The following is a 13,875-nucleotide window of genomic DNA, read 5'->3' as shown; positions in this document are numbered from 1 at the left end:
ACAATGCGCGCGACGAATGGTTCAAATCCTCGATCCATCCTTCTTTCCCTCAATGCACCATTCCCATACCGACATGCTTCTCCACCAACGCCCAGTACTTCTCCCGACTCCCCTCCCTCCACCTCTTCCCCACCCAAATGACGGGCAAGAACACCGCACAAGCCACGAGTCCCACGAACGCCGCGGATATGAAACAATTCTGCGCCCCCAGGTTGTCAAACCAAGGCGTAATCCCATAACCAATCGCAAAACTCATCGTATTCCGCACGATGATCACCGTCGTCATGCCGTCACCGCCAATCTCGCGGTATGAATCGACGAGGTAGTTCACGCTGAGGGTGATGCCGCAGGCATTGCAGAAGGAGGTGCCGAGCATGGCGACGATGAGGCCGAACCAGTGGATGTGGTGAGCTGCGCCGACGCCCCAGAGGAGGAGACTTGCTGGTAAGACGACGAGGCAAAGCGCGAAGCCCCAAAGTCTCTGTTCGGGTTCCATGATGCCTCCATTCCTTCTCGCCAGCCGAATCGTCATCCAATCGGACAAGTATCCTGTGTAGATGCTGGCGGCGATGACACCGAGACAGCAGGAGACGTAGGACAGGCCGACCATTGAGGTGGAGAAGTTGTATGGGGCGCCGCCTAGGATAAGGGAGGCAGTGGCGTTGAGTACATTGAACCAGATTAGGTAGGAGCCGTAGGAAAAGCCAGCGTAGAAGATGACGGGCCAGGAAAGTAGGCGGAGAGAGAGAACCGCGCGGTAGGGCATGCGTTGGGGGTGTGTGGCTTGAGGGTCCCAGGGCGCGAGCTTCTGCATGAACGACTTGGGGGTGTAAGCGCGCCCAATCTCGATGTCCGAGGGAAGGGTATTCTCTGCCGTAGGGGTTTTCTTCTCTTCACCTTCGACCACCGGCTCAGCAGGAGACTCCTCTCCATCTGATTTCTCCACCAACCCAACCGTCTTCCGATCATAATTCGTCTCTTCCATGAAGAACAGCAAGAACAGGAAAGCTACACCCGCGAAGATGGCCGGGTAGTAGAACACCCACTTGTATCCTTGCCCATCGTTGATGAACCCACAGATGACTGGTGCAAAGAAATTGCTGCCTGCAAGCACGAAGGCATACACGCCCATGTATGTCCCTCGTTCGTGGCTGAAGAAGACGTCCGAAACCGATATCTCTGGCAAGGCTTCGATAGGCGCTGCGAAGAAGCCAGAGAGCACAGACTTGGCGATCCATTGCCCATTGCCTTTCGCGTAGGGGCCCCAGAGGGTGAGGGCGACGGTCGCGGCGGTGGAGATGAGGTATGTGGGTCTCTTGCCGTACTGTAGAGCGAAAGGCTGCCAGAAGAGGAGACCCCAGCCGCAGAGGAGGAACTAGAATTGGTCAGTACTCGCGTGCTGGTACGGTTGCCTACGAGGTAAGACAAAACTCACAAGATAACCCGTCCCAGCATTGAGGTCCGCAACGCTCAAATCATTAGCCTCGCTGAGCGGCACCAAGACACTGTAGACGACGCTGTTGCAGATCCCCGTGAACCATACATAAACGCACATGCAGACGAGGGACAGCAACTTCCGCCTCGGCGTCCAGTTGAGCGGATCATTGGGGTCGTCGCTGGGTGTGGGCACGAGGACAATGTCTTTGTGGGCGCGAGAGTGTTTCGTATGCAGGGTATGATCGATATCGACGAGATGTACGGTCCCGGGGACGAGGGTGTTGTCGATGTGACCGGATTGGATGGCCAGGGCTTGTTCGGCCGATGCCATGGTCGTGGTGAAGCAACAATGCAGATCAACTAGAAGTGTATGTCTGGATGTTGGGAGACGAGGTTCTGAGACGAGGTGAAGTCAAGTACATGTCCTTTACTTTCAGTAGGAACAAAGCCAACTGCCTATCTTTCCCACGAGACTTCGTCTGCGAGAAGATAGGCAACGTGCATGACGGCCGCATGGCTTCTTCTCCAAGCGATTGCTTGGTCACAGCGTAGGCGGCGTGTTGCGTAACCCTCGTTCAATGCAGGGACGATCACTTCTCCAGCGAAGCAAGTACATGTAACTAGCGCAAGGCGGTACATCATTTATATGAGCTTTGCCTTGATATTTCGTCGAGTAGAGTTAACTCTGGGAACGCCTCAACGATAGATTGAATTTGTGCACTCTTGTTCTCGGGACTTATCCGTGGCATGGCCATCGTTGTCAAAATCGACACAGTAGCGACGCTTTCTTGATTAGCCCTTTTTGGAGAGTGAGGTTTGGCCGCCCGGCGGTGGCGTCGTGCAGACCCACTTTCAAGATAACCTTCCTCGTCCTGGGGAGGTGAGGAGAAGATAGAGGCATGCAAGCTTGACACTGGTCAGATGCTTATCGGCTCCAAGCATCGGCTAGTTTGGTACTTTGCACGTGCGCAGTACGTAGTGCTGATGCAGAATTCATGTTGGTGGGGTTTGGCCGTCGGAAGATGGGCCTAGTCAGGCTGTTCTTTCGAGAATGAGGCTCGGAAAGAGCGTCGAATCAGTCACAAGTACATTTGTCGGTCTGGTAGCAGAATGATTGCGAATGTAGCAGGGGAACTCTGGGCTGCTTTCGAAGTAGTTGCTTTAGTCGTGTGCGAATCTCGCAGGATAATCTGTCGGAGTGGTGAATGTACTTGAGACGCCGAGACTTATTAGCCATGGTCTGCTGAATGTTTCAGTTCCTGGAAGTCGGTCCAGCGTGATAGATTGAGGTAGATCTGAATACATATGTCGAAGTGAATAGCCTCATCTCCATAGAAGTAGAATACATGTGCAGTGGTGCAGCGCTCCTGGACTGGCTCACAGAATCGTTGGACAACTCGAATGTCTCATGGCTCGACAAAGCCATTCCCTCCGTCTTCCTTGCCAGCAAGGACGCCGATGGGCATTCTCTCGTTTCCCATCGCCCAACTCTTGATCTCAACCAAATGCAGTTCTTCATTCCATGGCGAAAGCATACAATCCCAGCCCAGTAGCCGCATACATGACCGCGGCTCTCGCAGCATTGAGATATCCCCACTTGGTCACAAACTCCACAGTATTGCTCTTCTCTGCCTCGCGATCAATCGGCGCATCCTCGTACGGCTCAATCTTCTCCTCATCGCCACCCAGCCTCTTGATCTTGTGCACCAAGGGTGCCATCAGTGCACCCGTATATGGGAATATCGATGCAACTACGCCTGCTGTAGCAGCCCACTGCGTCCAGACTCCATTATTGACGTTTCGTGCTCGGTACGCTGCGATGCTGAAGACGGAGATGACGAAGATCTCGATCGGCACGCAGATACTGAAATTGAGGCTGTCGAAGAGCGCGAACTGTTGCGCGACAGCTTTGTAGGTGCCTGAGGTGCCAAGGGAGAAGTTGAAGACCTTGTTTTCTTGTGGTTGGGGTGTTAGGCGACCGGATTCTTCGCTGGCAAGGGTCGGGATGCGGAGGCTGGAGGATGGTCGAGAGGGCGTTTTGGAGCCTGTTCCGGCTGTCTGAAGGGGGCGGAGGAGCGAGGGGATGAAGAAGAGGGAGGTGGTCGATTGCGAGTTGGCGATAGAGAACGTCGCCGCCAGGGCGATGCCTTTTAGAGCGATCCAATTGCGGGTATCGACAGACATTGGTGGGATTGGAACAGGAGAGGACATGAAATCGGATTGTAAAGATAGGAAAGGATGTAAATGAGCAGAAGGCGTAGATGTTGTTCAACTGTCGCGTGAGGTTAAAACGACGAGGATCTACGTAACGCGGGCACAGACGACGCAAGTGAATCTCCTGTGACATCACTTCGGTTCCCAATCCTTGCACCACACAACGACACCCGTGGACGACAATATGCAAAAAATCAAGACAGAGCAGCCGATCCTCTTCAACATCGAGGAGTTTCGCACTGTCTTGTTCAGGAATTCATCAACTCTGCAGGTGACAGTCCTTTGAATCTGAGCTACTGCTGGTTCAGAATCGCCAAAATCGAGATTCCACATCCCTTACGGATACAATATAAAAAAGTGTCGAATCGCCACTGGCGGCAAGATCTTCTCATAACCGCAAGACTTGCGACTGTTATTCGCCTCCACATGATTCCTCCAAAACCGCAAAAGGGTTTGACAAGATCTCACGAGATTGTTGGCGAAGGGAGACGCTGTCTGATTCTCTCGATGGCGTGGCCTGTTTGTTTTCATTCACCCACCAATCGACATCGGTCTTGATTTGAGCGCGACTAATAGCTTTGTGCATTTCGGTCTGCTCGCCCGTATCTCTCTTGCGGTCTCTGGCGACCAACTCCAAAGAGACCGAACGTGTGGCCTTGCGCTCTGTCAGCAGCTCTGCCCACTCAGGAATGCCACCAGTGTACAGCACTCCTCTGCGAATGCGAGCGGTCGATGTCGTGGTTTTGTATCTCCTCCCCACATAATGGCCAACACCGCCGGGTCCTAGTACAGACGCAGAGACCACACTCTGGGGTACACTGTGAATCAAGGCCTGGCTCAGTTCAGCTCCCAAACGCATCAACATGGCGGCAACTCCGGCTTCTTGGGAAGGAATGCCTCGAAAGGAGATGTGGACAGCAAGACGCTTCAGTGCCAGATCTTCGTGATAACGAGCTCCTTGTAGGATAAAGCGTTCGCACATATTCCGCCGAATCTGGAGGAATTGGTTTCGAACACTTCTGCTCCTCGGCCATGCCATGGTGCTGCTCGTACAGGCGAGCGGATCCAACTCTGGTGTCATGTCCAGCCCGGAGCAGTCGTAGATAAGATCAATGTAGAGATCTTCTGCGAACTTGATGATCGCAGGTAGGTCTCGGCTGATTGCGTGGTTCGTTTCATGCAGGAAGACCTCATAGCGAATGTGGTATGCGTTGATGTTCGAACGGTCCACCTTGTCCAGGATTTCTTGATACTCGATATGAAGCTGCTTTGAGGCTAGGAACATGCCAGAGCTGGGAAGCAAGCGCGGAGGGTGCGTAGTACATTGCAGTACCATTTTGTCTCCCCGAGCGACGTAGTCCAGTATGATGTCGCGGAGCTCACTGGGTAAGGATAAAAAGCCAGGCATCGCGGCTATCGATGAGATCTGAGAAGACTGTAGTGTGAAGTTCACCAGATTCTGGAAGACAGCGTCTGTCCTTTTCAGGTTTTATGTTAGAAGCCCTTCCATTTGTGGACACCGCCTTCAGTTTCCGACATCCGCTATAGGCTTCCGCATAGGACGAAAACGAACACGTACAGCCTGATAGTCGTCCTACTGAACAAGATGTTTCCAGAGAATATCTTAGGGATGCTCACGAAACAGTCAAGTGGATGTTGCTCCCAGCGGCTTAGACAGTGGCATTGCGCGTGCTATGGCTAGCGCAAACTTTATATGTCAAGTGAATTTACCTCACTCCTTACTTGCGTATTTACTTGACGTGAGGGAAATTAGATTGGGAACTGGGTCATGAGACTGGAGATGGACATTGAACCTGATTTTTTGTTCTTCTTGACTCTTTGCTGCGAGAGAAGGACCACTATTTCGCTCTCTGTGACTGCAATTCTGTCTACAAGCACATCTTGAGAAAGATCGTCTCAGTCCATCAAGCCGCTTTCTCCTTCCCAGTCACAAGATCGTGTTCTTCAGACTTCCCCTTCACATCACCCTCTTGTTCCCGTCGTCGACATGTCACAGTGACAGTACTCGGGAAGTAGTGATCCGAAATCCACAAGCCCCCTGGCTGTTTTTTCAGCTGGTCAAAGTCGTAATGAAGGACCAGGTACGCAAAAAACACCTTCACAAGGTGTGCGGCGACGAATCTCCCTGGACTGCTCGTACATGCCTGTTAGAAAAATCTCACCATCACCATCTTATCGATGTATCAACTCACCAAACGTGTTTTCCCCGAATACCAAAGACTTGGTATGTTTGACTCACACTCGCGAAAGTCTCTCCTTCTTTCCCCACGAATCGGTCTGCAATGAACTTCTCGCCATCTGGATAGAATTGGTCGTCGGTATGGATTTGGCTGCTTGGCAGGCCAACGGCCACTCCGCGCTGCACATGCAGCCCGTTAGGTAAGGTGACGCCTTCCTCTGCGGCGACCATTCTCTCGATGTTACGAACTTTGACGGGTGTCAAGCGTGCGCCTTCCCGTAAGACACTGTCCAGAAGGACGAGACGGCTGACAGAGGTTTTTGTCCACGGTCCCGTGGCCTGGACAGCTTCAGCTTCGGCGCGTAGACGATTCCAGAGGTCTGGGCCGTCGATTAGGATAAGTGGCAAAGTGCTGATGGCGATGGTAGCGAGTACCTGAATGCCGACGTTGAGTCCCTCGAATAAGCTGTACATGAGTACTCGACGGGTGAGTTTATCGGGTCGATGGTCTCTGGGATCAGGGGACTCGACCGCGATACGGGCAATAGTCTCGAGGATCGTGGGCGCCTTCAACTCTTTGCCTTCGTCTTTAGCGGTTTGCGCTGCGGCGAGGTAGCTTTTGATAATAGGACGTAGAGACCTCCGAACTCTCCATTCGTAGTACCGGACTGGTAGCTGAAAAAGAGGCCACAACAAGTAGTACTGGAGATATAATGGCGTGATAGTCCGGAGATAGAGAGATGCAGGGAGAATATACCCAAACATCCTCTTCATGGTGAACTTCAGAAACTCCTCATTCTGCGCCATCTCCGGACCCAGAAAGACTCGGGTTCCGACATTCGACAAGATCGTCTGTAATGTGTCGTTCAAATCGAACGACACAGTGGCTCCAGGCCGACTCCCTAGGAAGCGCCGAGTAGAGGCAGCCACCTCGGCGGATATGTCGTCCGCTACGACTGCCCAATCCATCTTCCTGAAGTCATGAGTCCACTGCTGGCCCAAACCCTCCGGTGGGAGGAAGAAGTAGAGGAAACCGAGGTCTGTCAGAAAGGGCTTGAAAGGATGCAGCACACTGTCGGGCTGGTCCACCACCCATCTGGAATGCTCGGGCGGAAGCATGACTTGGTGGTCCCAGGTGCGATTGGGTGCAAGCCATGGCTGGCCATGTTTCCCGTAGTCTTCGTATCCCTTCTGTAACAGGCGATGACCGAGCCAGATCTCGCTGAAAGACGCACGGGGGATGACAAACCAGCTGCCGAGCTTGTAACCACCCCATGCGAGGCCCTTGGGCAGGAGGTCCGCGTCGTAGGAAATGCAGGTCCAGATGTAAACCAGCAATGCGAGCAACCCTGCTGCACCGATCCAGAGCCAGAGTTTCTCCATGTTTGGAATAACCAAGTGGGTAGTGCAGTCGACATGCTGGATGGTAATGTTTTCGTCAATCTTGAGGACGAGTGAGAACAATCGTAACAGTGGGAACAATCACAGGACGGAGAACAATCGTAAGAGTGGCCCCGGGATTGTCGACACAAACAATGAACATGATGCAGCTGAGGCCCCTTGCGCAGCCGCCCTCCTTTGTCCACATTTTTGTCCCGCGCTCGGAGAAGGACCAGTCTTTGGCTTTGGGAGGCTGTTGGAGGTTGTATCGAGTGCAACCGAATTGGGTCATGAATATGTTCCGAAGACGAGGCCGTGTTTGAAGCCGCCAAGTATTGGATCAGGCCACTAGGCGCAATAGGTGGAACCAGTGGCTTCGTCTAGGCCCCTCAGGACTCGTACTAGAGCCGACCTACGCCGATGAGCTGGCATTGCGAGACTTGGAAGACAAAATCATGCAGCTGCGATAATTCGCTTTATGAGATTGTAGTTGAGCGCCAGTTCCGCTTCGATACCGTCAACGAACTCATCGACATCAACCACCGCCATGGACATCATCTACGACGTCCGCGCCCAAGATGCCTTCCGCATCGCCAAAGCAGCCACAAAGACCGCCCGGTTCGGCGGAAACATGTTCAAACGCATTCTGTCGACCTCCTTCAACGGCCTTTGCCAGACATGCAACAACCTCCAGCCTTTCAACCACGAGAGAACATTCGGTCAACCTGAAGTACCCTGGGAGAACCGTCCATGGGCTCATCGGGAGGAGTTGATCAAAATACCCACGTTGGTCCTTGAACACATACCCGCGAAGGACATTCTTGCTTCGAGACAGGTTGATCCGCAGACGGGGAAGGTGAAAAAGGATTGTGCGTATTGTCGACTGCTTTGTGAAGTCTTCGATCACTTCTTTGGCTTCGTCACGGATAAATGGGACCACCATGTCATAAGCGGCTTGTCGCTTAGTGTTGGACTCATGATCAAGCAGGGCCAGCCGCTGGTGATTCAGTGTTGGAACTTCGAGTGGGATGCTAGTGTATCGACTTCGAGAGTCGATCTGGAGCTGTACCTCGACTCAGATCTGCCAGCTAACGCCACGGACGCTCCCACTACGACAGCATCCGGTTGGAGAGCAGCGGATAGTTCGAGTCCGAGCTGTATGACCTTTATCAGAGAGTGCATTGATCAGTGCTGGCATCAGCATCCGAGATGCAGAAATTCCTCCTCAAGCAACTTCACCCCGACCCGATTGATCTACATCGGAGACACTTCAGACGACATCCGGTTGTTTGAAGCAGCCTCCACCGGCCTTGCATTCCAATGGGCCGCTCTGAGCCATTGTTGGGGCGGCGGGGACCCTTTCGCCCTCAAGACTGGAAATATGAACACCCTGTTAGCGGACATACCCATCGACGAGCTCCCAGCAACATTCAAAGACGCCATCTCCGTCTGTCGCAACCTAGGAATTCAATACCTCTGGATCGACTCGCTCTGCATCATTCAAGATGATGGCCAAGACTGGGAACGGGAGGCGGCGCAGATGGGAATGGTCTACTCCGAAGCACTGGTTGTTATCAGTGGAGGTTCGTCGAAGAATCCGGATACGCCGTTCCTTGGGCCGCGAGATGAAGACTGGATTCCCCAGAAGTTTGACTTCCTGACCCCGAAGACGGGATCCCGTGTGCCCGTTACTGTGAGAAGGAGATATGCGAGTGCGGCTCCTCTTGAGCAGGGTCTGCATCAGCCACCGTATACGAGCTTTTGGAGCCATTCCTATCAAAAGGGGCCTTTGTATAAACGGGCGTGGTGCTTCCAGGAATCACATCTCCCAACTCGCAACATTCACTTCTCCCACGGCAGTATCATCTTCGAGTGCCAAACCCATCGTCGGAGTGAGGATCAGCTCGCTCCGTATCCTCAGCTGTATTCAAACGTCCTAGGCCAAGTCGACGATGGCGCAAAATGGCGTATGATCGTCCAGCAGTACACTTCTCGCCAACTCACCTACGCCAGCGACAAGCTGCCCGCAATCTCTGGTGTTGCGTCCCTGATGCCCCAAGCTTCCCGCACGCGATATATCGCCGGCCTTTGGGAAGAGAGCCTTGTTCTCGACCTCATGTGGCAGGCTAATCCGGCTCCGAAAGAAGTTCTTGCGTATCCTCCCGATGAACTCACAGCACCATCTTGGTCGTGGGCGTGTCTGAACCGTAAAGTTGTCCACAACCCATTCAAGTCGTTCACACCTCTAGCGACTGTCATCTCTGCAGAAAGTACCCCGAAGTCAGCAACAGCCCCATTTGGCGCTATTACGCATGCATCCATCACCCTGCGTGCTCGCATGCGGCCCTGTAGAATACGCTGGAAAGCAGATAAATACAGCCACCGGGCATACTACGTCGAGCCCAACGGTACCCTCTCGGAGGAGAAACATCTCGTTTCGGATGGCCTGCTTACAGCTCGATACCCAGAAGCTCCTGAAGGGAGTCGATATGTCTGTCGTGCTCGAGGTGGACTGCCCTATGAAGGCGAGATGGACGCTGCGTTTGTGTGTCTCGCGGACACGGGGCTGAGTAGTTATAGTTTCGTGGGACTGCTTGTTACTCCGAGTGTGAAGGTCGAGGGGGCGTGGGAGAGAGTGGCAAGTCTGACGAATCTGAGGAGGAAATGGTGGGAGGGTGGCGATGAGGTCGAAGTTCTGCTTGTTTGAGTAGATCATTCGGCGAACCTGAGCAGGCTGTTTGCTTCCTCCCATCTCTCACGCCATCTCTGGGTCAGCTGATTTGCACATCCATGATCTGGCTCCATGCTATCCCTCCTGCCATACATCACACGATATGGAACAAGATGCCAGCAGTCCCAAGCCGAGTCGCGGTCGTATGTTTGTGGTCTCTGCCGCTTACTTTCATCCAAACGTCGACAAACAAGTCTATAGGTACGGTATGGCATATCGACCTTGTTCGACCAATGGCTTCCGATCTTAACATCTCCCCACTCACGAACCCAGCGCTCCCCTATGCGATCGGAAAGATCGACACTCCAATTGGTGGTCGCTGTGTCTTCGAACTCCTGTAGAATCAAGGCGATTGTTTCAGCCTGCAGCTCAGGGATATGGAAAATGAATTCGACGTCCTGAACAGTTTGTAGTTTCCGGTGGCTAATCACGGTACTGAACCAGGTTTTGATAGCTTCGTGTTCCCACAATGAAGGATACGCCACGAGTGTGACTGTCAGATGTGGTGGCCAGGCCTGCAGTTTAGTCCCATCGAAGAGTCGAAGCATCGCATCGTTCATCTTGAGATTGTGGCATTCCTGTCCAATATGAAGGCGCTGCAAGTTCTGAACATTGAGCGCCGTCAACCTGTAAAGAAAGCCATAAAGATCAGGCCGATCAGAATGGCGATAGAACGTAGGCTCCGCATACTTCCAGGCGAACGAGTTTGCTTCAATCCAGATTCGTCGGCATGTACGAAGCCAGGATAGATTTGCCCTCCACACCACAGGCATCCGCAGGAGAGTGAGGCATTGGGGGCCAGACTTCAGGTCATCGGGATCGACGTTGGGTATGGAAGCGTAGTTATAAATGATATCACGGATCTCTGTCGGCAGGCAGAAGAGGGTCGACTGCCATTGAGAGTGGCACTTTGCCAGGCTGGAGGCATCCCTTCGGTGTTCAATAGTGATGAATCGTTTGGTGCGCTCTTCGATGTCGCCCACGAAGGGATGATTGGTCGGGCAATGGCCACGAGCTGGACGGGCGAGCATTTTTTCGTTTCTGATAGATGTTTGAGACCAGGCGTACTATCCAGGAAGATGTTGGTATGGAAACGAGACGATAGGGAACGAACGATGATGGAAGTGAAAGTCATGGCGGGGTTGGCACGGGCCATGAAGCTTGTGTGCGGGAGCGGAGACTAGCGCCCATGCTCCTGCAGCTCCGAAGACAAAATCCAGGGAGCCCTCTGAGTAACACATTGGAACAGTCACCTAACATTCACTCACATTCAGGTCGCTCCTTCCACGGCTGTATTGTATGCACGCTCGATTCATTCGTCTGGCGCGAGTGACTGAATCACAACTGCTGCATACAAGAACAACCACCTTCCGCGCGGCGTGCGCTTTTCGATCTTGCTCTTCACACACCAAAATGGCACCCAAAGCCCCGAAAGAAGGCGGCGAGGCCCGCTCACTCGAACTCAACCCACCCCCCGACTTCTTCGCCACGAGGAACGCTCTCTTCGACAAGCGAAAAGCCGAGCAGGACGAATGGAGGGCGAAGCAGCCACGTGAGGACATTGAGGTGACGCTGGAGAATGGCAGCAAAAAGGAGGGCAAGAGCTGGGAGACCACCCCAAATCAGATCGCCAGGGAGATCTCCAAGTCGTTGTTTGAACGCACCGTGATCGCTCGAGTGGACGGTGAGCTGTGGGACCTGGACCGCCCACTGGAGAAGAGCTGTAAGCTGGAATTGCTCGACTTTGAGCACCCTGAGGGAAAGAAAGTCTTCTGGCACAGTAGTGCGCATATCCTGGGTGAAGCAGCTGAGAGGAGGTTCGGATGCGCGCTATGCATTGGCCCACCCGTCGACGATGGTTTCTACTACGAAATGGCTCTTCCTGAAATGGCTGCTGTCACCGAGGCGGACCACAAGCCCTTGAAGCAGATTGCTGAGAAGGCGATCAAGGAGAAACAGCCGTTCGAGAGGCTTGAGCTGAGCAAAGAGGATTTGCTTGAGATGTTTGCCTACAATAAGTACAAGCAGCACATCATCCAGGACAAGATCCCAGACGGCACTCGCACCACCGTCTATCGATGCGGTCCCCTCATCGATCTGTGCAGGGGTCCTCACGTTCCTCACACTGGTAGGATCAAGGCATTCGATATCATGAAGAACTCGGCCAGTTACTTTCTCGGTGATGCAAAGAACGACAGTCTGCAGCGTATCTACGGTGTCTCATTTCCTGATAAGAAGGTAACCAAACCCACTCTTCCTTATACACAGCTTTACTGATTGTTTCTAGCAACTCGAAGAGCACAAGGCACTACTCGCCGAAGCTGCGAAGCGAGACCACCGCAAGCTCGGCCAGGAGCAGGAACTCTTCTTCTTCCACCAGATGTCGCCCGGCTCTGCTTTCTTCCTTCCACATGGTATGATCATCTACAACGCCCTCCAATCTTATATCCGTGAACAGTACTGGGAGCGTGGCTACCAGGAGGTCGGCTCCCCAAACATGTACAACTCCGCCCTGTGGAAGCAGTCTGGTCATTGGCAGCATTACCACGAAGACATGTTCACCTTCGATGTGGAGAAGGACACCTGGGCGTTGAAGCCCATGAACTGCCCCGGTCACTGTCTCCTCTTTGGTCACCGCGAGCGAAGCTACCGAGAGCTCCCTATGCGTATTGCTGACTTCGGTATCCTCCACCGTAACGAAGCCTCAGGAGCGCTCACGGGCTTGACCAGAGTCCGACGCTTCGTCCAGGACGACACCCACATCTTCTGCGCAGAGAACCAGGTCGAGCAGGAGATCAAGGCACTTTTCGACTTCATGATGGCCGTTTACGGCTTGTTCGGCTTCAAATTCCGCATGAAGCTGTCCACCATGCCCGAAGGTCATCTTGGTGATGTTTCTACTTGGGAGCGAGCAGAAGCCCAGCTTTCCAGCGCTCTCGACGAGTTCAAAGAACAGACTGGCACTCCATGGGAGCTGAACCCAGGCGACGGTGCCTTCTACGGCCCCAAGATCGATGTCACCATCAGTGATGCTCTCAAGCGTGAGTTCCAGTGCGCTACTATCCAGCTCGACTTCCAGCTGCCACAGCAGTTCAATCTTGAATACCGCACAGAAGAGCAAGCTTCAGCCGTCAAGCCAGAGGTCAACGGCGACAAGTCAGCAGAAAAGCCCAAAGAAGACAAGCCAAAGGAGGAGTCCCTTCCAATCCGCAGTGCACCCGCCCCCGAGGCTGGCGCTGATGGCGCGAAGGCTGACCCAAACGCCATGCCCAAGATCGACTCTTACCGTCGCGAGCTCACTCCAGGCTGTGCACGCCCTGTCATGATTCACCGCGCCATCTACGGATCGTTCGAGCGCTTCATCGCCATCTTGACAGAGCACTTCGGCGGCAAGTGGCCATTTTGGCTCTCACCTCGTCAAATCCTCATCGTACCAGTCATGCCTGCTGTCAATGACTACGTACTGGAGCTACAGCAGCTGTTCCGTGCCCAGAAGATGCACGTCGACGTTGACATTTCCGGCAACACCATGCAGAAGAAGATCCGCACTGGACAGCTTCAGCAATACAACTTCATCTTCGTGGTTGGCGCGCAGGAGAAGGAGTCGCGATCGGTCAACATCAGAAATCGTGATGATCCCGCTACACAGAAGATGGGAGAGCTGATCCCTGTCGACAGGGCCGTGGAGTTGTTGACTAGAGTGAGGGATGAGAGGAGGATCGACAGCTCGCTGTCAGCATAAACGGTGTAGGAAACGAGCATGGCGTCAGGTAGGGGTGGGCTGGGGGTGTGTGCATGGCGTGGATGATGGGATGACGGGAGTAAGGACAGTGATGAGTGCATCAAGTGCTGGAGCACGTGTACTGGGTTTCTTCCTCTAGTCTACACGCTTGTCTCCACTGAACCTGATGAT

The 13,875-nt window shown here is 53.5% G+C and overlaps 6 protein-coding genes across 6 annotated transcripts; 2 read left to right on the top strand and 4 right to left on the bottom strand.

The window, feature by feature from the left end:
• Positions 1-49: 49 nt before the first annotated feature.
• M409DRAFT_64283 (uncharacterized protein) lies at positions 50-1,768 on the bottom strand (the record flags this gene model as incomplete). The annotated part of the gene is made up of 2 exons (XM_033816005.1): positions 50-1,375; positions 1,436-1,768. The coding sequence occupies 2 exons, from the start codon at positions 1,766-1,768 to the stop codon at positions 50-52; spliced, it is 1,659 nt and encodes a 552-aa protein (XP_033671495.1).
• Positions 1,769-2,952: 1,184 nt separating this feature from the next.
• On the bottom strand, positions 2,953-3,621 carry M409DRAFT_64282 (uncharacterized protein; the record flags this gene model as incomplete). The annotated part of the gene is made up of 1 exon (XM_033816004.1): positions 2,953-3,621. The coding sequence occupies one exon, from the start codon at positions 3,619-3,621 to the stop codon at positions 2,953-2,955; it is 669 nt and encodes a 222-aa protein (XP_033671494.1).
• A 442-nt stretch (positions 3,622-4,063) lies between these two features.
• On the bottom strand, positions 4,064-5,059 carry M409DRAFT_19421 (uncharacterized protein; the record flags this gene model as incomplete). The annotated part of the gene is made up of 1 exon (XM_033804925.1): positions 4,064-5,059. The coding sequence occupies one exon, from the start codon at positions 5,057-5,059 to the stop codon at positions 4,064-4,066; it is 996 nt and encodes a 331-aa protein (XP_033671493.1).
• A 517-nt stretch (positions 5,060-5,576) lies between these two features.
• M409DRAFT_19420 (uncharacterized protein) lies at positions 5,577-7,234 on the bottom strand (the record flags this gene model as incomplete). The annotated part of the gene is made up of 2 exons (XM_033804924.1): positions 5,577-5,802; positions 5,865-7,234. 2 exons carry the CDS (start codon positions 7,232-7,234, stop codon positions 5,577-5,579), a joined length of 1,596 nt encoding a protein of 531 aa, XP_033671492.1.
• Positions 7,235-7,778: 544 nt separating this feature from the next.
• M409DRAFT_51613 (uncharacterized protein) lies at positions 7,779-9,938 on the top strand (the record flags this gene model as incomplete). The annotated part of the gene is made up of 1 exon (XM_033811850.1): positions 7,779-9,938. One exon carries the CDS (start codon positions 7,779-7,781, stop codon positions 9,936-9,938), a length of 2,160 nt encoding a protein of 719 aa, XP_033671491.1.
• Positions 9,939-11,375: 1,437 nt separating this feature from the next.
• Positions 11,376-13,704, top strand: M409DRAFT_64280 (uncharacterized protein; the record flags this gene model as incomplete). The annotated part of the gene is made up of 2 exons (XM_033816003.1): positions 11,376-12,200; positions 12,250-13,704. The coding sequence occupies 2 exons, from the start codon at positions 11,376-11,378 to the stop codon at positions 13,702-13,704; spliced, it is 2,280 nt and encodes a 759-aa protein (XP_033671490.1).
• Positions 13,705-13,875: the final 171 nt, after the last annotated feature.

Source organism: Zasmidium cellare (assembly GCF_010093935.1).
Source record: "Zasmidium cellare ATCC 36951 unplaced genomic scaffold M409scaffold_7, whole genome shotgun sequence".
In the NCBI taxonomy this organism is placed as follows: Eukaryota; Fungi; Ascomycota; class Dothideomycetes; order Mycosphaerellales; family Mycosphaerellaceae; genus Zasmidium; species Zasmidium cellare.
Note: the sequence above shows the minus strand (reverse complement) of the source record. Positions and strands in the feature narration are given on the sequence as shown.